The 22,631-nt window shown below is 47.0% G+C and overlaps 1 protein-coding gene across 4 annotated transcripts in view; it reads left to right on the top strand.

Annotated features, from left to right (window-relative positions):
- Window positions 1–2,776: 2,776 nt before the first annotated feature.
- QRICH1 (glutamine rich 1) overlaps window positions 2,777–22,631 on the top strand; it is a 36,470-nt gene continuing 16,615 nt past the window's right edge. Inside the window, exons 1-4 of one of the 4 annotated variants that reach the window (XM_040408680.1) lie at window positions 2,777–3,034; window positions 11,435–11,750; window positions 13,825–13,935; window positions 17,535–18,446. In XM_040408680.1, coding sequence (XP_040264614.1) covers window positions 11,451–11,750; window positions 13,825–13,935; window positions 17,535–18,446 — 1,323 coding nt within the window. In that variant the 5' untranslated portion in view covers window positions 2,777–3,034; window positions 11,435–11,450. Of the gene's footprint in view, window positions 3,035–11,434; window positions 11,757–13,824; window positions 13,936–17,534; window positions 18,447–22,631 lie in introns of all 4 variants that reach the window. The other 3 variants (XM_040408679.1, XM_040408683.1, XM_040408681.1) reach the window with 3 other exon arrangements.

Here is a 22,631-nt window from a genome sequence, read left to right as displayed (position 1 = left end):
CTCCCCTGCCCACTCATAGAGAAAGCCTGTGAGTCCTGCTCCCCTGCCCACTCATAGAGAAAGCCTGTGAGTCCTGCTCCCCTGCCCACTCAGAGAAAGCCTGTGAGTCCTGCTTCCCTAGAAAGCCTGTGAGTCCTGCTCCCCTGCCCACTCATAGAGAAAGCCTGTGAGTCCTGCTCCCCTGCCCACTCATAGAGAAAGCCTGTGAGTCCTGCTCCCCTGCCCACTCATAGAGAAAGCCTGTGAGTCCTGCTCCCCTGCCCACTCATAGAGAAAGCCTGTGAGTCCTGCTCGCCCCATCCACTCAGAGAAAGCCTGTGAGGTCTGCTCCCCTGCCCACTCAGAGAAAGCCTGTGAGTCCTGCTCCCCTGCCCACTCATAGAGAAAGCCTGTGAGTCCTGCTTCCCCTGCCCACTCATAGAGAAAGCCTGTGAGTCCTGCTTCCCCTGCCCACTCAGAGAAAGCCTGTGAGTCCTGCTCCCCTGCCCACTCATAGAGAAAGCCTGTGAGTCCTGCTTCCCTGCCCACTCATAGAGAAAGCCTGTGAGGTCTGCTTCCCTGCCCACTCATAGAGAAAGCCTGTGAGGTCTGCTTCCCTGCCCACTCATAGAGAAAGCCTGTGAGTCCTGCTTCCCTGCCCACTCAGAGAAAGCCTGTGAGTCCTGCTCCCCTGCCCACTCATAGAGAAAGCCTGTGAGTCCTGCTCCCCTGCCCACTCATAGAGAAAGCCTGTGAGTCCTGCTCCCCTGCCCACTCATAGAGAAAGCCTGTGAGTCCTGCTCCCCTGCCCACTCATAGAGAAAGCCTGTGAGTCCTGCTCCCCTGCCCACTCATAGAGAAAGCCTGTGAGTCCTGCTCCCCTGCCCACTCATAGAGAAAGCCTGTGAGTCCTGCTCCCCTGCCCACTCATAGAGAAAGCCTGTGAGTCCTGCTTCCCTAGAAAGCCTGTGAGTCCTGCTCCCCTGCCCACTCATAGAGAAAGCCTGTGAGTCCTGCTCCCCTGCCTACTCATAGAGAAAGCCTGTGAGTCCTGCTCCCCTGCCCACTCATAGAGAAAGCCTGTGAGTCCTGCTCCCCTGCCCACTCATAGAGAAAGCCTGTGAGTCCTGCTCGCCCCATCCACTCAGAGAAAGCCTGTGAGGTCTGCTCCCCTGCCCACTCATAGAGAAAGCCTGTGAGTCCTGCTTCCCCTGCCCACTCATAGAGAAAGCCTGTGAGTCCTGCTTCCCCTGCCCACTCAGAGAAAGCCTGTGAGTCCTGCTCCCCTGCCCACTCATAGAGAAAGCCTGTGAGTCCTGCTTCCCTGCCCACTCATAGAGAAAGCCTGTGAGTCCTGCTTCCCTGCCCACTCATAGAGAAAGCCTGTGAGTCCTGCTCCCCTGCCCACTCATAGAGAAAGCCTGTGAGTCCTGCTCCCCTGCCCACTCATAGAGAAAGCCTGTGAGGTCTGCTTCCCTGCCCACTCAGAGAAAGCCTGTGAGTCCTGCTCCCCTGCCCACTCAGAGAAAGCCTGTGAGTCCTGCTCCCCTGCCCACTCAGAGAAAGCCTGTGAGTCCTGCTCCCCTGCCCACTCAGAGAAAGCCTGTGAGGTCTGCTCCCCTGCCCACTCATAGAGAAAGCCTGTTTGTCCTGCTCCCCTGCCCACTCATAGAGAAAGCCTGTGAGTCCTGCTCCCCTGCCCACTCATAGAGAAAGCCTGTGAGTCCTGCTCCACTGCCCACTTAGAGAAAGCCTGTGAGTCCTGCTCCCCTGCCACTTAGAGAAAGCCTGTTAGTCCTGCTCCCCTGCCCACTCATAGAGAAAGCCTGTGAGTCCTGCTCACCCCATCCACTCATAGAGAAAGCCTGTGAGTCCTGCTCCCCTGCCCACTTAGAGAAAGCCTGTGAGTCCTGCTCCCCTGCCCACTCAGAGAAAGCCTGTGAGTCCTGCTCCCCTGCGCACACATAAATACTGTGAGTCTTGCCACCACCACAGAGTGCCCTCTGAGTGGGCGAGAAAGCAGGACTCCCCGGCTTTCTCTATGAGTGGGTGGGGGAAGCAGGACTCGCAGGCTTTCTCTATGAGTGGGTGGGGGAAGCAGGTCTCGCAGGCTTTCTCTATGACTGGGCAGTGGTAGCAGGACTCGCAGGCTTTCTCTATGACTGGGCAGTGGTAGCAGGACTCGCAGGCTTTCTCTATGACTGGGCAGTGGTAGCAGGACTCGCAGGCTTTCTCTATGACTGGGCAGTGGTAGCAGGACTCGCAGGCTTTCTCTATGACTGGGCAGTGGTAGCAGGACTCGCAGGCTTTTCCAGGAGATGATAGAACACTAATATCCCCGCGCTCAGCTCGTTCCTCTTCTCTTCAGATAAATTCTAGAGGTTTTTCCTGGATTCGCCAGTAACAGGTCAGCACCACTTACAGTCCTGGCGACTACTACCCTCACGGTCTCTGTCTGCAGGTGATCATCCCGTCAGGGGGGTCTATTATATAGTTGTGAAAGGATATGGGAACACTTTATGGTATATAATCAGTTTAGGTCTTTTCACACTTGTGTTTGGAGTCCTGATCTGCAGATCTAATGTTTCCCTTATGATTTACTGGTAACAGTAATGTCACTTATGTCTTATGGACGGAGCCAGTATGGTCAACATGCTGGGACTTGCTGCTCACAGGCCAGGTCGGAGGTCCTCTGTCTCATGTCTGCGCGTCCCCTTTAAGTGGACTCAGGGGCCGCCCCCAAACACCGCGGGATCTAGCCCGGAAAGTCTCGCGAGGACGAGCAGCGGGGCCACGATTGGCTGACGGCTTCTGAATGTAAGATGGCGCCCAGGGAGCTGTGAGGCGAAAATAATCTATCGGAGGGTGGAAAAATAATAATAATAAAATAATAATAATAGAGGAGAAAAAGGAAACCGTCAAGACGGAAGGAAGGTTCCGTGAGCGGAGCCGCCGGGTGTGACGTGGTGGCGGCGACGGTGGAGAGAAGAAAGAAGGAGCCAAGGCCGTGCCGGTGGGGGGACGGGCTGCCTCCGGACAACGAGCAGCGGGGGAGGTGAGTGATACGGGCAGGGCCTCAGCGGCTATCGCCTCACAGCGTCATCCCCGGTGAGACGGTAAGAAGTCCCCCCGGGGCGCGGAATAGCTGCCTTTACCTCAGCGCTGTGCGCGCCCCCGACGTCCTCCTGTCACAGTTTGCGCGCGCCCCCGGCTCCGGTCTCCCCTGCTCAACAATACGGCAGGGGAGGAAAAAAGCGCGGGATTTTTATTACTGTTTTTTTTTTTATATATATAAAATAAATCCCTCGGGGGCGCGCGCACTAGTTCACGATATCCCTCCGCCGCCATCTCTTTTTTTTTTTTTCTTAAAGTGCCGCCGGCGGAGGAGCACCCCAATTTCTTTCGCTTCACCCGCGGCCGGTGTTTCTACGTGGCGCCTGTGTAACCGACACGGGGGTGTTACGGTTCTTATAGTGGACAGGACGGCGGTCATCTTTCTGGGCAACAGCTCGGTTGCGCGTACCCGCGTACCTTTTTTTTTTTTTTTCCCCTCCCCGAGCGCGCACCTCCGTGTCTCCCGCTCTGGAGCTGGCTGCGCGTGCCCGTGGAGGGCGGGGCCAGGAAGAATAGACGGCGATGGAGGCGAGCGCCCGAGGGGGGCGGAGTGAAGAGAAAGGAGGCGGAGACAAGACGTGACAACCTGAGGGCCTATATGCGAGAAGCTGTTACCATGGGGAGAAGAAAGTCACATTTTTTAAAGGGGGTTTCCTAGCCTATGAAGTGATGGCCTTATGAGTAGGATTTGGCTAGAGACTTGACCCCCCACCTCTTGAAATGTTGCGCCACTTGCTGCTAATAACCCCCCCTTTGAGCCGGCGGTTGGGCTTTTGTATCCACCTCAGTCAGCGTCAGAGATGCAGAATAAATCCCGTCCGCGGTGTCAGTGCCCATCACAGTACGTACTAAGGTTTAGGCTACAATATACCCACTGTCTGTAGAGCGGAGGGGGTTGTGAGACTACAACTCTCAGCGTGCACCAGCTGTCCCTGGACGCAGGTAGAGGACCTCTCGACATATCTGGTTTGGTGACTGCCTTCAACTTGAATGGCTCTGGAATCTGTTTGCACGGATAGAAGCCACACGGAAGCACTCCGCCGTGCCGCTCCGCACTGGACCTTCCGGATGGCGGTCCGCATCCGCGATAGTGTTTGCAGGCCGCAATACGGGCACAGCCGGGCAACGACCGTGTGCATGGGGGGAGAACATACAAACTCCAACGCTAACCGCTGAGCCCCTGCGCTGCCCTTTTTAATATTTCAGGCGTTGGGGTGCGGTGATGCGTAGATTTTTTTAATTTTTCAGAACAGTAGAGGAAAAACGCAGCAGCAGCAGGCTCGGGATAAAATCCAATTTCTGCATTATAAAATCCATAGGCTGACGAGACGAGCAAGGTCTACGCTTTTTGACTTGGTGGTCATGATTAAGATGTACAGTCGAAACGCGTAGACCTTGCTCGTCTCGTCAGCCTATGGATTTTATAATGCAGAAATTGGATTTTATCCCGAGCCTGCTGCTGCTGGATTTTTTTCTACTGTTCTGATTGATTCCTGATCCGGGATCCATGCATGGCGAAGGATCCCGGAGAGAACAAATACATCCAGGGAAAGCAGCCTCAGATATGGTCACAGTTAATGGTGGTCACACATTAGCCCTGGGTGTCTGCTATGTGGACCCGGTGACATCTGTCAGCAGTTTTGTCCCTGGGACACCGGCTGACCTGTTACATGTGCACTTGGCAGCTGAAGGCAGCTGTGTTGGTCCCATGTTCATATGAAGTTTTAATATATGCAAATGAGCCTCTAGGAGCAACGGGGGTGTTACCATTACACCTAGAGGCTTTGCTCTCTCTGCAACTGCCGCGCCCTCTGCACTTTTTTGACAGGACCAGGCAGTGTAAGGCCTAGTTCACACGAACGTTTTTTTTGCGGGTGTACGGGCCGTTTTTTTGTGTTCCGTATACGGAACCATTCATTTCAATGGTTCCGCAAAAAAAACAGAATGTGTTCCGTATGCATTCCGTTTCCGTTTTTCCGTTCCGTTGAAAGATAGAACATGTCCTATATTTGGCCGCAAATCACGTTCCGTGGCTCAATTAAAGTCAATGGGTCCGCAAAAAAAACGGAACACATACGAAAATGCATCCGTATGTCTTCCGTATCTGTTCCATTTTTGCTGAACCATCTATTGAAAATGTTATGCCCAGCCCAATTTTTTTCTATGTAATTACTGTATACTGTATATGCCATACGGAACAGAAACGGAAACACAACGGAACTCAAAAACGGAACAACGGATCTGTGAAAAACGGACTGCAAAAAACTATAAAAGCCATACGTTCGTGTGAACTAGGCCTAAGGGTTCATTCACACGACCGTATTTTCAGTCCGCATCTGATCTGCATTTTTTGCGGATTGGGTGTGGACACATTCGTTTCAATGGTGCCGCAAATTGCAGACGACAAACCGTGTACTGACTGCACATTAGTTCCTCCAAAAAGATAGAACTTGTCCTTTTATTCTTGTCTGTTTTGCAGACAAGAATAGACATTTTTAACACTGCGTGGGACCTGCAGAATGGAAAATGCAGGATGCACATGTCTAATATCTGTGTTTTCAGGGTCCGCCAAACGGATACGGTTGTGTGAATGCATCCTAAATATGATCCCACTGCCTGGCCCTGTCAATCAAGTTGCAGAGAGGGCGTAACTCCTAGGAGTAACAGTAACGCCCCCGTTGCTCCTAGAGGCTCATTTGCATATATTAAAACAACATTTTTCTCAGCAATGCGGGCACATAAGAACATGGGACCAACACAGACGCCTTCAGCTGCCAAGTGCACATGTAACAGGTCAGCCGGTGTCATAGGTGCAAATCTGCTGACAGATGGACTTTAACCATATAAGATGGGAAAAACGTTGAAATCTGCAGCTAATACCATAAACATAATTAACGTGCTGTGGATTTGGAAATCTGCATGTTAGGTCGGTTTCCGCACAAAAAAAAATTCTGCAAAGTGTACATGAGATTAGTGCTACGCTGGGTTTGTTCTGCACAAAAAAAAGCACGTATTTTTTCACACTGGCGTTTTGGCTTTCCGTTTCTGAGATCCGTTCAGGGCTCTCACAAGAGGTCCAAAACGGATCAGTTTTGCCCTGGCCTAATGCATTCTGAATGGAAAAGGATCCGCTCAGAACGCATCAGTTTGCCTCCGATCCGTCTCCATTCCGCTCTGGAGGCCGCTTGCAGCGTTTTGACCGTCTGACGAAGCAGAGCCAAACGGATCCGTCCTGACACACAATGTAAGTCAATGGGGACGGATCCGTTTTCACTGACACTATATGGCGCAATAGAAAACGGATCCGTCTTGGCTATGTTAAAGATAATACAAACGGATCCGTTCTGAACGGAAGCGTTTGTGCAGATCCATGACGGATCCGCACCAAACGCGAGTGTGAAAGTAACCTTAGGCCTCATTCACGCGAACGATACGGATTGTCTACGATTGCGTTCAGTTGGTCTGTTTTTTCCGTTCGGGTGCAATCAGTTTTGATGCGTTTTTCATTCGCGTGAAAAAACGGAAGCTTTACAAACCACATCTCCTAGTAACCATCAGTGAAAAACATCTTGCACCCGGACTGCATCCAGGTACATCCAGATTTGGGCTCCTTCACACGACCGTGCCATGTTTTGCGGTCTGCAAATTGCGGATCCGCAAAACAGGGATGCCACCTGTGTGCCTTCCGCAATTTGCGGAACGGAACAGACGGTGCATTATAAAAATTACTATTCTTGTCCACAAAACGGACAAGAATAGGACATGATCTATAATTTTTGCGGGGTCACGGAACGGAGCAACGCATGCGGACAGCACACGGAGTGCTGTTCGCATCTTTTGTGGCCACATTGAAGCGAATGGGCCCGCAGCCGAGCCGCAAAAAATCCAGAACCAAACCACGGTCGCGTGAGTGAGTCCTTGGGCCTCATGCACACGACCGTTGTTTTGGTCCGCATCCTAGCTGCAGTATTTGCGGCTTGGATGCGGACCCATTCACTTCAATAGGGCCGCAAAAGATCCGTTGCTGTGTTCCGTGGGCCGCAAAAAAATATATAACCCGTCCTGTTGTTGTCTGTTTTGCAGACAAGAACAGGCAGTTATATCAATGGCTGTCCGTGTCGTTCCGCAAATTGCGGAACGCACACGGACGCCATCCGTGTTTTGCGGACCGCAAAACGCACAACTGTCGTGTGCATGAGGCCTTACAATGCATTTTTCACTGAAGCCCCATTCACTTCTATGGGGACAGGGCTCTGGGAAAAACGCTGAATATAGAACGTGCTGCGATTCTCACTCAACGCAGAAATGATGCGTGGAAAAAAAAAAAACGCTCATTGAAATGAATGGGTCCGGATTCAGTGCGGGTGCTATGCGTTCACGCATTACGCCCACATTGAAAACTCGCTCATGTGAAAGGGGCCTTAGGGTTCGGTGACATTTCATGTAGTGTTGGTCAGTGGCGTCTGGATGGCGATTTTCTATTTTGCATATATGCAGGAGATGGAAAATTTGACTGCTGCTCCGTTTAGGCATGTCATGTAGAACAGTAATTGGGGAACCACAAGCCCCAGCATAGAACTTGTCCTAGATCTGCGCATGTGTCCGTTATATGCCGTCTGTTGTATTGGGTCTAATGATTAGATGGTAGTTTAGTCGGCTCATGGTTATATAGAGGCAGAAGCGGCGCGGATCCCGGGGGAGTATATTATGTCTCGGTGTATTATAATGGAGGCTGTTGGCAGTAGCATTACATAGGCGAGCAGAAAGGAGGATGTGCTGGGCCTCGGCTCTTTCCACATGTTCCTGGATCCTTTTGCTTTCTCCCCTCCCCCGATGGCTTCGTGCACGAGCCTCCATTGTAGTAGCGGAGTCCTGTGCTGCACGCGGGCACGCTCCCGGCGGCACAGGCCGCTTTTGTAGGAAGGGAATTCCCTGACAGAGACAAGGAGGGAGGGTGAAGGCAGGCCTGGGTTCAGCAGGAGGCCAGTCTATCCCCAGGTCACTGGAGTGTGACATTAACCCCTTGCGGACTGCCTTTATTGGTTTCGTCCTAGGCATACGAGGCGTCGCATGGGGCGCCCACAATGATCTGTCTGTATCGATGGCTGAGATGATTACCTTGTCCGTGTCACCATCAGACCCGCTTTCATGTTTTTCTTCGTCATTAATCGCCATGGAAGTAAATTTTTTTTTTTATTTTTTTTTTAAGGGTGTGAACACTTTTGCACTGGGGGAATTGTTTGGTTCTGTATGCCCCTCTTCTCAATGAGCGCTCTAAAACAAAATTATAATGAGGGGAGGGGGGGAGGATTTTTAGGTCTAGGGGCAGCTTTAAATTTTTTTTAGCCCAGTGTGGGGGAAAATGAGAATTAATCACGTATTGCTGATTTGAAGGTAAAAAGTTAGAGTTTTCCTTGTGTCGCTGGATTATCTAGATAAGACTATTAAATCATACGTTTTTCTTCTGGGTTTTGAACTGGCCGTACATATTAAATGTGTCTCCGCTGAACCCGCTGACTGGCCAACCGAGTAATGGGGGCTCCCCAACTCTCCCCCATGTCGGATGAGAGCTTTTTGTTCTTCCACCCAAGGTATCTGGCGTCAGTTTACTTCTCTTTCCCAATTCAGAGCACATGCATCCTTGGCCGATCATGTATGCACATGGGAAGGTGGCAGCCTTATTGGCGATATACACAGTATTTTTGCTGTGATGTATATTTTTAGTTGCGAGCGTGTGGACTCGGTACAGTGGAACGTGCAGTAGCATTAAAACCGCATCTAGTAATTGCTGCAATTAATGATCCAAAGCAAACATCATTTATTGGTAATTGAAGGTCTGAGAGAGCTGTAAGCCGAGCATGCATGTGTAGTGAATGTGGTGAGAGCAAAAGGATCGGGCAGTTGAAAGCCAGCATGCCCAATCCTTATCTCCCCCAACATGTGCCGTAGGAGAAGACACCGTATACAGTAGATGATGGTCTTTCAACCCCACCAATGGTGGCAGGTGTGGCCAACGTAGACCTGATGTGTATGGTCCATTTGCGTGGCCGGCGAGGATTTGTAGTAGACAGGAGTAAATCCCAATGTCAGGCTGAGTGCTGTAAAGCAGACGCTGATCATTTTTATACTTCTGGAGTGATTTCACTAGTTATACGTCAGAAGACTTAAAGGTAGGCAGACCATGTCATAGAGCAGCAGGAGATGCTAGCAGAATGCTGGGGTGTATAGGGAGAGGAATTACCAGTAGACAGAGGGAGGCGCTCATGCCGCTCTACAGAGACTAGTGAGACCTCATCTGGAGTATTGTGCTCAGTACTGGAGACCATATCTCCAGAAGGATATTGATACTTTGGAGAGAGTTCAGAGAAGAGCTTCTAAACTGGTACATGGATTGCAGGATAAAACTTACCAGGAAAGATTAAAGGACCTTAACATGTATAGCTTGGAAGAAAGACGAGACAGAGGGGATATGAGAGACACTGCTAAATACATAAAGGGAATCAACAAGGTTAAAGAAGAGAGAATATGTAAAAGAAGAAAAACTGCTACAAGAGGACATAGTTTTAAATTAGAGGGGCAAAGGTTTAAAAGTAATATCAGGAAGTATTACTTTACTGAGAGAGTAGTGGATGCATGGAATAGCCTTCCTGCAGAAGTGGTAGCTGCAAATACAGTGAAGGAGTTTAAGCATGCATGGGATAGGCATAAGGCCATCCTTCATATAAGATAGGGCCGGGGGCTATCCATAGTATTCAGTATATTGGGCAGACTAGATGGGCCGAATGGTTCTTATCTGCCGACACATTCTAGGTTTCTATAAGTGACTTTCATACCCTATAGAGCTCTTAGGCTGAATTCACACATAGCATTTTATGACTTTTTTTTGATTCACATCTGCTCTGTTGGCGTTTTTCACTTACCCCCACAAAAACGGTTTTAAAAATGCTGCGTTCAGATGTTACAAGTTATTGAAAAGTCTTCCCAAAGGTGTCTCTGTAGGACATGGAAAAACGGCAGAAAAAAAAATGCATGTGACAAAATAAGTAAAAAAAATGCTACGAATTTGCAGCATCTAAAAGGCTAAAAAAAAACATTTGAGCGGGTAAAGAAGCATTTGTAAGACCCCATGACTTCGAAGTCTTTTTCAGAGGGCTTTTTTTTTATTTGGGACATTTGTCACATGCAGTTTTTCAGGTGTTTTTTTTTTTTTTTTTTTTTCTTGTCTTATAGAGAAGCCAATGGGAGAATCTCCAGAAAAAATTTCGTCCTCCAAAAATGCCTAAAAGAAAAAGCTGTGCATGTGTAGACCTTTTAATAACTTCATATTAGGGATCGACCGATATAGATTTTTTTTGAATCGATACCGATATTCTTTGAACTTTCAGGCCGATAGCCGATAATTTATACTGATATTTTATATCTCATAATATATATTATATTAGTTGGTAGTCACTGAGGTGGTGGAAATTGGCATTTATAATATACTAGTGCCAAATGCCAATTTCCCCACCATTCCCCCCCCCCCCCCTCCTCACTGACTTTATTAACCCCTATCAGACCTCAGATCAGACCTTTATTAACCCCTATCAGACCTCAGATCAGACCTTTATTAACCCCTATCAGACCTCAGATGAATAAAATAAAAAAAACACTCCTCCTCACCTCTTCTGCGCCGCGGCTCCTCTTCATCTCCGGGTCCGGCGTCTCGCTCCCCTGTGTTCTCCGGCCCGCGCTGCACTGTCACCTGACAGCGTGCAGCATCAGGTCATAGTGCGCGCACTACGTCTTAACGCTGTACGGGGTCAGGACAGTGCAGCGCGGGCCCCATCAAAGAAGACCAGGGAGGGTGAGTATCGGAAGCGCTTGCTGCGCTTCCTCTCCCGCTCCCGATGCATACTAGTGCGCGCTTCCATAATGGAAGCGCTCACTAGTATTCGCTTTATACGCATTATTGGTATATCAGCAAGGTTAGATGCCGATAATGTACAAAATCCTGAATATTGACCGATATTATCGGTACTTCCGATCGGTCGATCCATTCATATAGGATATTTATATTGCTGGTCTATCGTTGGAATAAGCCATCAATATCTGATCGAAGGGGGTCAGAAAGTTACTGCAATGCTTCTCCCATTAAAGTGGATGGAGCTGTGCAGTTCCAGAGCGGATTGGTAGGGGGGGACGGGACCCCCATGATCAGATATTGATGGCCTATACCCTTATAAAAATCCTGGACAACCCCTTTAAAGAGGTTCTCTATCTGTAGGTACCGAATGACTTTCTTTAGTGTTTGATTTTATATCATTGACTTTTTAATATTATTGACATCTTCTCAATGCAGGATTTGAGCGTGCACTATGAATAATTCTCTGGAAAACGCCATTACGTTCGAAGAGTATGTCCGCATGAAAGCCCGTACGGTCCCACAACACAGGATGAAGGAATTCCTAGACTCTTTGGCTGCGAAAGGGCCGGACGCCTTGCAAGAATTCCATCAGCCCCCTACCAGCACCATGGTGTATCAGCAGGGAGTGAACTGTATCTACACAGACAGTACCGAAGTGGCCGGATCGCTGCTGGAGCTGGCATGCCCCGTGACCACCAGTGTCCAGCAACAGAACCAGCAAGAACAGCAAATCCAGGTCCAATCCCATCAGGTGCAGGTGACTGGCCTTTCTTTTACTTTTCAGTGATGTCATATATTGCTATCACTTCAGATTGTTTCTCGTGAATTATTTTGGATACCTTGAGGTTTCTTAAAGGGGTTCTACAGGTTATAGACTCTTTTGATAACACTCTTTTTCCCAGCAAGAAAGGTGAATGCTAGTTTTATATACAGGTCCTTCTCAAAAAATTAGCATATTGTGATAAAGTTCATTATTTTCTGTAATGTACTGATAAACATTAGACTTTCATATATTTTAGATTCATTACACACAACTGAAGTAGTTCAAGCCTTTTCTTGTTTTAATATTGATGATTTTGGCATACAGCTCATGAAAACCCAAAATTCCTATCTCAAAAAATTAGCATATTTCATCCGACCAATAAAAGAAAAGTGTTTTCAATACAAATAAAGTCAACCTTCAAATAATTAAGTTCCGTTATGCCCTCAATACTTGGTCGGGAATCCTTTTGCAGAAATGACTGCTTCAATGCGGCAATGTGGCATGGAGGCAATCAGCCTGTGGCACTGCTGAGGTGTTATGGAGGCCCAGGATGCTTCGATAGCGGCCTTAAGCTCATCCAGAGTGTTGGGTCTTGCGTCTCTCAACTTTCTCTTCCCAATATCCCACAGATTCTCTATGGGGTTCAGGTCAGGAGAGTTGGCAGGCCAATTGAGCACAGTAATACCATGGTCAGTAAACCATTTACCAGTGGTTTTGGCACTGTGAGCAGGTGCCAGGTCGTGCTGAAAAATGAAATCTTCATCTCCATAAAGCTTTTCAGCAGATGGAAGCATGAAGTGCTTCAAAATCTCCTGATAGCTAGCTGCATTGACCCTGCCCTTGATAAAACACAGTGGACCAACACCAGCAGCTGACATGGCACCCCAGACCATCACTGACTTCGGGTACTTGACACTGGACTTCAGGCATTTTGGCATTTCCCTCTCCCCAGTCTTCCTCCAGACTCTGGCACCTTGATTTCCGAATGACATGCAAAATTAGCTTTCATCCGAAAAAAGTACTTTGGACCACTGAGCAACAGTCCAGCGCTGCTTCTCTGTAGCCCAGGTCAGGCGCTTCTGCCGCTGTTTCTGGTTCAAAAGTGGCTTGACCTGGGGAATGCGGCACCTGTAGCCCATTTCCTGAACACGCCTGTACACGGTGGCTCTGGATGTTTCTACTCCAGACTCAGTCCACTGCTTCCGCAGGTCCCCCAAGGTCTGGAATCGGTCCTTTTCCACAATCTTCCTCAGGGTCCGGTCACCTCTTCTCGTTGTGCAGCGTTTTCTGCCACACTTTTTCCTTCCCACAGACTTCCCACTGAGGTGCCTTGATACAGCACTCTGGGAACAGCCTATTCGTTCAGAAATTTCTTTCTGTGTCTTACCCTCTTGCTTGAGGGTGTCAATGATGGCCTTCTGGACAGCAGTCAGGTCGGCAGTCGTACCCATGATTGCGGTTTTGACTAATGAACCAGGCTGGGAGTTTTTAAAAGCCTCAGGAATCTTTTGCAGGTGTTTAGAGTTAATTAGTTGATTCAGATGATTAGGTTAATAGCTCGTTTAGAGAACCTTTTCATTATATGCTAATTTTTTGAGATAGGAATTTTGGGTTTTCATGAGCTGTATGCCAAAATCATCAATATTAAAACAAGAAAAGGCTTGAACTACTTCAGTTGTGTGTAATGAATCTAAAATATCTGAAAGTCTAATGTTTATCAGTACATTACAGAAAATAATGAACTTTATCACAATATGCTAATTTTTTGAGAAGGACCTGATATATATAGACTATATATGAACCTTATACATATAGCCTCTTGCACGGCCGGGCTATGCCTCTGTCTGCAGCCTAGTTCAAGACTTATAACCCTCGTCTTGCTTTCGTCGTTGTTGTCGGAAATTAGAGATGTCTTTGCTGTTTATAGTGAGGGTGCCTTATCTCCTAAAGACAAAGGTCAGGGTATTTTCACATGCCAAGAGATTTTTGAGATGTCTGACACTTCTTTGTAAAGCGCACCTCAGAGAGATGTTAGTGGCTGAGTGTCCATTGTTGATTTCAGATTCCCGACGTGCTCATCCGACCTTGGATCCACCACCTTGCCCCTCAGCCGAATCGAATCAACCTCTCCCCCGAGGGGTCACAGGACTCTGGTATTTCAGAAGATTTGTTGGTCAGTTTCCCAAAAGCCCAGACTATTTATATCTTAATCTGCACCAAAATATTCTCCCTCCAAGACCTTGGACAAAGTCTCCAACTACAGATGCATTTTCAGTTCATTGAGAAACTGTTCACCGTCTCATTGCGGTGTCGGTTATGGGAAAGTTCTGCTAAAATTGGGACTGCAAGGAAGTATGGGGAAAATGTAGGTTTGATTATAGCTCCATATTATTTAGTCGAAGCTGCTGATCAGACCTTCCTCCCGCTGCGGTGCTCCTTCAGATGTTTCTTATTTTGCCTGTGAGTTTGAAGAAGAAAAAAAGTCAATGTTGACTTTCTTTCTCCTGACTAATAAAGCAAGAGCTTCATAGAGTTAAACCTTTTCTTTTAGGGCAGGTTCACAAAAAAACTGTTGCATGCAACAGTTGTCCTACCAAAACCCAGCATTTATGCCTCGCTACTTTCAATGGGGATCCGGCATTGAAGTAGAGGGTCCGGCAGACTGCTCTGTGCCGGAACAGCCTTCCGGATCTCCTTGATGGAGATGGAACGAGGCGTAATTCATCATAGGGATTTATAATGCTGTCTGGTCATCAGACTCCGACTGTAAGGCCTCTTGCACATGACCGTATGTGTTTTTCAGTTTTTTGCAGAACGGAACATCTGGCCCCTGATAGAACAGTCCTATCCTTGTCCGTTATGTTGACAATAATAGGACATGTTCTGTATTAAAATGAATGGTTCCTAATACGGAATGCAAAAAAACGGAACGTAAACAGAAAAAGAGGCCTAACAAACATTATGCTTGTGGCCTTTGCAGAGCTCTTATTCAGGGAGTTTTCTAGTTGGGTTTAAGGCTGGATTCACACGCTGCACTATACTGCGTTTTTAACAGCAATTTTTTTAAGTGGAAAAATTGTGCATCCAGATAAACGGAAACTAAGGTGAAGGAAAGCATAAGTACACCGCCAAAATATACGTAGTGCTCTGCTTTCTCCAGCAGTCCTAGAGAAAATGAATGGAGCATTAGGGTGTATGTTCTACCTACTGCTTCATGGGGGTACAGGACCCCCATTCTCGGGATCATTGGGGGTCCCCAGTGGTCAGATATCCATCGATCACTTAGTTACCCCCTATCCAATGGATAGGGGATAACTTTTCGTTACTGGAATGCTTTTTTTAGGATCAAATATATAAACTTTGTTTTTAAAAAAATTAACTAAAAGATATGCATCAGTAATGCCAGATAAATGCATAAGCATGGTGCATGAGGCATACAAAGGGGAACTGATATAAAGCAATATTTGTGTGACATACAGCTGGGGGCCTTACTTTCAGAAGGATAGATAATATCCAGTTTCGGGAGGATGGGGTCAGGACATTGAAGACCTTGTGAGGGTTCCACCCTATCTAGTCTAACTGCAGACAGCTTTTCATACAACGTAATACGATTTGCTGCAGAGATGGCGGCCTGGAATTGTATACCATTGTGCGGCTACGTGGAAAGGGGCAGCCAGCAATATGTGCTCATTTTAAATTCTGAGTTAGACAGGTTTGGAATGCCCCTTTAATTCATGGTTCCCAAATTGTGAAGAGGGGTCCAGCTATCAGCATAGAGAGGAAGATCTGCACAGATACAGATGTCACTTTAAAAAGTTCTGAAGAATGGAGTCCCTGACGTGGACCATTATTTACCTATATAAGATCCTATCCTAACAGGCTAGCCGCTGGGGAACATACTCCTTGGAAGCCCAATTTAGTATTCAGTAAGCAACTGGTATTAGACCAATAGTTTTGGATAGTGGGACAATCCCACATCTAGTGGATCAGGTTTCCTTTTCCCAGATATTATTCCTAAAGTTTTTTTTGTCTCCATTACTGTTGATAGCCTGTCCCCAGGATAGCATGTCCATGTAGCAGTGGTACCGCACACCTTATGATTCGAAGGTGCTCGCAAAAAGACTCTTCAGCTCCTTACTAATGCAGTAATATTGCGGCACATTTTCCCATAGGCTTTTTTATAAGACTTCTATTGTCGTATATATAACCTCTCCGTCCGTCTCCAGCCTAAAGGTGTAAGGGTATGGTCACACAGTCAGGTTTCATTTTTGGAAGCCAAAATGAGGACTGGATGATTAAAGGAGAAAAAGTATAAAGAACAGCTGCGACGTCTCCTCCTCTTCTTCTTTTTTTTTTTTTTTTTTTTTTTTTTTTTTGGGATTCCAAAACTGGATCAGGAAACCTGATTTTGTGGCCGTAAGTCTTTTATCAAGCACCGTACAAAGAGCGAGCATATAATTATGGGCAGATGGATCCAGTTTCATGTTGACTCAGGCTAATCACTTCCTTCCCTGGTGGTAGAATTCTCTTTGGTGATGGTTGTTGTTCTGTACAGTCATTTATTACAGAGCCTGTGATTTGTACATCTTGTTTTGCTCACCGTTGGTTATATTTTGTCATTTTGTCTTTTTTTTTTTTTTCTTCCTCAACCGGCTCTCCTCACCTTTTTGTTTTACCCTAAGTTCACACCTGAGCGTTTTACAGCGCGTTCTTACGCGCTGTAAAACGCTCAACAAGGAGAAACCAATGCTTCCCTATGGGAATGGTTCTTACCTGGGCGTTTTACAGCGCGTACGATCGCGCTGTAAAACGCCCGACGCTCAAACAAGTTCTTGAGCTTCTTTGGGGCGTTTTGTCGCGCGTTCCCGTACATAGACTTTCGGGAACGCGTGACAATGAGTGTTCGCTTGTCTCTGTATGTGCGATTGTAAACGCCCGTACAATCGCGCATACAGAGCGCTCCTTTCAGAACGCTCAGGTGTGAAACCAGGGTTAGTGATTGCTTGCCGTTCCCAGCTGTTACAATGATCAGCCATAACGTTAAGACCACTGACAGGTGAAGTGAATAGCATTAACAGCACCTGTCAATGAAGTTGGAAGTAGGAGAAAGGGGCAAGCGTAAGAATCTGAGTGACTGACTGGGTCAGAGCATCTCCAAAGTGGCAGGTCCCTGTATGCAGTGTTAAGTATGGATGTCCAAGTCTCATTGAAGTGCATGGATAGGGAAAGCTAGCCCGTCTGATCCTATGACATACGTGGAGCAACTGCTGAGTTCCTGCTGGCTGTGGGGCTGCGTACTGTGTACAGTATTAGGCAGGTGGTTTTAAGGGTATGTTTAATGGTAGCTGGTCTTTTGCAGAGATTTTGCTATATCGTGACTCCGCGCACACGTTATATATTTACTATTATGATAATATTGCAGCATTGTCGTGCAATGAGACAACCACACCACTACAGTGACCTGCTCGCCATGACTTTATTTAGTGTATATCCCCGAGTTCTTAGGCAAAAAATGACAGATTACAGGGAACAATAAGTAATTAACCAGTCCTTTTCTGCAGAACAAACTGCGCCTATCTAAAGCGAAATGATCCTCATCTTTGACAGACGTGTGGAAAGTACATCCCGGATGTCATTATTTGTTTGCTACTTGCTATGTGATCTTCTTCTTTTTTTTTTTTTTTTTTTTTTTTTTCACTGTATTATCCAGTATGCGTTTTGTGCCTTGGTCCTATTAATCAATGTTTTATGGGTTTTTCTTTTTTTTTCCAGGTGCAGCAATCCCCGCAGCATGTGACTGCCCAGCAGCTCTCTCCACAGCTCAGTGTCCACCAGTCCAATGAGCATCAGATCCAATCTCAAACGGCACAAAACGCACAGACAATACAGACTCAGGTGGCTCAGATCCAGGTGCAGCATGTTCAACCTGGCCAGCAGATGCAGTCCACGGACCTCCAGGATGACCATATACAACACCAACAGATTCAGGCGCATCTGGTGGGGGGACAGTCGGTAGGCGGTGGAATTCAGATACAAACAGTGGGTGCTCTTTCACCATCACCCTCACAGCAGGGCTCTCCGAGAGAAGGGGAGCGTCGGTCTAGCACTTCAAGCGTCCTTCAGCCTGTAAAGAAACGTAAGGTGGACATGCCTATTACTTTGTCATATGCAATATCAGGGCAGCCAGTTGCAGCCGTGCTTGCAATACCACAAGGCCAGCAGCAAAGTTATGTTTCCCTGAGGCCAGACTTGCTGACAGTGGACAGCGCTCACTTATATGGAGCCACAGGCACCATTACAAGCCCAACAGGAGAGACTTGGACCATCCCGGTTTATTCAGCAAACACCCGCAGTGATTTGCAACAGCAAAACATAACCCACATTGCCATCCCGCAAGAGGCCTATAATGCCGTCCATGTAACAGGCTCCCCCACCACCATGACTGCTGTAAAATTAGAGGATGAGAAGGACAAAATGGTAAAAAACCACGAGGAAGTCGTTCAGACTCTGGCAAACTCCCTTTTCCCGGCTCAGTTTATGAATGGGAATATCCACATTCCGGTAGCGGTTCAGGCTGTGGCAGGGGCATATCAGAATACAGCACAGACTGTCCACATATGGGACCCTCAGCAGCAGGCGGCGCTACACGAGCAGGTCCAGCAACAACAGCAGCATTCACTACAGGTAACCTGCAGAGAGCCTACGTGTGGACTAAATGTATATAGAAGGAGCACAGCACCCATACTGTCAGTGCCGATCACTGGCAGCCCTGCTCCACTCTTAGTGTACTGTGTTCCTGTGTATAGCACTTACTGTCAGCACTGGAAGCAGATCAAATGGGCAGGGAAATGGAAAAATCTATAGTTTTTTAGTACAATGTCTTCTATGCACTTCAGAGGGCAGCAGCTGGGGCAAGGAGAACAGAGACAGGCTGAGAAGCCTCTGCATCTTAGTCACCCTTCTTTAGTGTTCAGTAGACACTGAACACAGGATTTCCCTAGGAATACTAAAGGATTTATTACACAGCCCGATCAGGCAGACGATTGTCGGGAGGGAAGCTCTCCTTCCCGGCAATCGCCTGTACGCTAGCGGAGGAAACCGCTGCTATTTTTATTTGATTTTTTCCCTATGGGCAACTGGCGCTGCTGTCAGTCCATTGCGTGTGCTGAGGGGGGCCCGCACTCTCCATAAAGACCACATAAGATCTGCGCTGTAATGCTGCACTCCAGTTTCTCTGTTGACTTTCGGGCTTTTAATCTCCCCTGGCTGTCTCCTCTGTTCTCAAGTGTTTGCACACCTAAAGCTGCTTTGGTTAAGTTTTGTTATTTTTGGCCATGCTGAGCGAACATTATAGGAAGAGTAAGAAACAGCCTCCCTCTTCTTCCAAGGCTGACGTCGACCTTTTAGGCTAAATGCACACGATCAGGATTGCGTGCGGAAAATGTGCATTGTATTCTATGAGAATTTGAAATTCTCAATGCACACAATGCGTTGCAGATTTTAAAATCCTCAGCATGTCAATTTATTTTATTTTTCCTAACCGGATTTTCTTCATTCACTTAGTAAAATCCGCATGCACCAATTGATGCAGATTGACCGCACGGATTTGCCTGCGAACACCTGCGGATTTCAGTGCGGATTCTCCGCACATGAATCCTGAACGTGTGCATTTACCCTTAGAGTAAATCTTTGTTTCTGTCAGACCTGGAGTGTTTGTATAAAGATTGAAATAAAAATGACCATCCCAAAACGGACGCAGAATGCTCTGTACATTGCTAGTCAAAAGTATGCAGCTTATTAGTTAGATCCCGTGGAAGGGGGCCATGTTTTTTAATACTGATTTAATGCAGTATATTTGCAAGGGAAATGTGGAAGAAGTGTTTCACCTGACTGAATCCCGCTTGTGAGGTCACAGCGGCGGCTCGCATGATTGAATTGTGCAGCTACGTATAATTTTCATCCCTACATTTGACACATTTCAGCTCTGCTACCAGCCTGTATAGAAGCTTACCCTGACCAGTATGGTTCATATATAGAGATAGGTGATATATATATATATATATATATATATATATATCACCTATGTATGTATATATATCAGGTCCATAAATATTGGGACATCGACACAGTTCTAACATTTGTGGCGCTATACACCACCACAATGGATTTGAAATGAAACGAACAAGATGTGCTTTACCTGCAGACTGTCAGCTTTAATTTGAGGGGATTTACATCCAAATCAGGTGAACGGTGCAGGAATTACAACAGTTTGCATCTGTGCCTCCCACTTGTTAAGGGACCAAAAGTAATTGGACAGAACAATAATCATAAATCAAACTTTCACTTTTTGATACTTGGTTGCAAATCCTTTGCAGTCAATTACAGCCTGAAGTCTGGAACGCATAGACATCACCAGACGCTGGTTTCATCCCTGGTGGTGCTCTGCCAGGCCTCTACTGCAACTGTCTTCAGTTCCTGCTTGTTCTTGGGGCATTTTCTCTTCAGTTTTGTCTTCAGTAAGTGAAATGCATGCTCAATCGGATTCAGGTCCGGTGATTGACTTGGCCATTGCAGAACATTCCACTTCTTTCCCTTAAAAAACTCTTTGGTTGCTTTTGCAGTTTGCTTTGGGTCATTGTCCATCTGCACTGTGAAGCGCCGTCCAATGAGTTCTGAAGCATTTGGCTGAATATGAGCAGATAATATTGCCCGAAACACTTCAGAATTCATCCTGCTGCTTTTGTCAGCAGTCACATCATCAATAAATACAAGAGAACCAGTTCCATTGGCAGCCATACATGCCCACGCCATGACACTACCACCACCATTCTTCACTGATGAGGGGTATGCTTAGGATCATGAGCAGTTCCTTTCCTTCTCCATAATCTTCTCTTCCCATCACTCTGGTACAAGTTGATCTTGGTCTCATCTGTCCATAGGATGTTGTTCCAGAACGGTAAAGGCTTTTTTAGATGTTGTTTGGCAAACTCTAATCTGGCCTTCCTGTTTTTGAGGCTCACCAATGGTTTACATCTTGTGGTGAACCCTCTGTATTCACTCTGGTGAAGTCTTCTCCTGATTGTTGACTTTGACACACATACACCTACCTCCTGGAGAGTGTTCTTGATTTGGCCAACTGTTGCGAAGGGTGTTTTCTTCACCAGGGAAAGAATTCTTCGGTCATCCACCACAGTTGTTTTCCGTGGTCTTCCGGGTCTTTTGGTGTTGCTGAGCTCACCGGTGCGTTCCTTTTATTTAAGAATGTTCCAAACAGTTGTTTTGGCCGCGCCTAATGTTTTTGCTATCTCTCTGATGGGTTTGTTTTGTTTTTTCAGCCTAATGATGGCTTGCTTCACTGATAGTGACAGCTCTTTGGATCTCATCTTGAGAGTTGACAGCAACAGATTCCAAATGCAAATAGCAGACTGGAAATGACCTCTGGACCTTTTATCTGCTCATTGTAATTGGGATAATGAGGGAATAACACACACCTGTCCATGGAACAGCCGAGAAGCCAATTGTCCCATTACTTTTGGTCCCTTAACAAGTGGGAGGCACATATGCAAACTGTTGTAATTCCTGCACCGTTCACCTGATTTGGATGTAAATAACCTCAGAATAAAGCTGACAGTCTGCAGGTAAAGCACGTCTTGTTCGTTTCATTTCAAATCCATTGTGGTGGTGTATAGAGCCAATAATGTTAGAATTGTGCTAATGTCCCAATATTTATGGACCTGACTGTGTGTGTATGTATGTGTGTGTATATATATATATAATTAATCACCTATCTCTGAGGATTAATGTTACATATTGGAAAAGCTCAAAGGGATTTTCCAGGCTCCAGATATTGATTTTACTCACTTATACTGTATAGCGCTGACATATTCCGCAGCACTTTACAGACCTTATCACTCGCTGTCCCCAATGGAGCTCACAATCTAAATTCCCCATTAGTCTGTCTTTTGGAGTGTGGGAGGAAACCCAGGCAAACACGGGGAGAACTTACAAACTCCATGCAGATGTTGTCGTTGGTCGGATTCCAACCTAAGACCCCAGGGCTGCAAGTCATAGGTGCTAACCACTGAGCCACCGTGGCTAACACCTCAGGATATATCATTAAAGGGATTATGCCATGATTGATGTAAAAATTAAAATCAGACATCATATAGTACATGACAAAACTAGAACCAGCCCAGTACCTCCTGTGGATGCAGCGATCTCCCCATTCACTGCTCCAATTGTTCTGCTAAATTCTGTTCAGCCTGGCAGCTCAGGGGGCGTGTCCTTTCCACTGCAGCTCTCTCCCTATCGCAGCTCAGGGGGCGTGTCCTTTCCACTGCAGCTCTCTCCCTATCGCAGCTCAGGGGGCGTGTCCTTTCCACTGCAGCTCTCTCCCTATCGCAGCTCAGGGGACGTGTCCTTTCCACTGCAGCTCTCTCCCTATCGCAGCTCAGGGGACGTGTCCTTTCCACTGCAGCTCTCTCCCTATCGCAGCTCAAGCGCGTGTCTCTTCTGCAGCAGCTCGTTCCCTGTAACTGACACAGCTTCTAACAGGAGATATGGAGGATGGCAGTTGAAGATTTAATCTGAGCATGTGCAACCACCTCAGTGAGGTGGACATGGAAAAAAGGAAAAGGACAGACAGCAGGTGGTGCTATACAGATACTTTTTATTGAATAGCTCATTAGCTATACAAAATCTTTCATTGCAATCACAAAAGGATTCAGATCCAGGTACTGGTTTGAAAAATGTAGATGTTTCATGGTACAACCCCTTTAGTGTTGGAGGGTTCAGCACAACCACCGATCAGCTGTTCCCTGCAGCCTCTGTTCTTAGAACAAGCACTGTGAATGGTACAGGAAGCACAAC

This window comes from Bufo bufo, chromosome 9 (genome assembly GCF_905171765.1).
Source record: "Bufo bufo chromosome 9, aBufBuf1.1, whole genome shotgun sequence".
Classification (NCBI taxonomy): Eukaryota; Metazoa; Chordata; class Amphibia; order Anura; family Bufonidae; genus Bufo; species Bufo bufo.
This window is presented reverse-complemented; position numbering and strand designations above follow the sequence as displayed.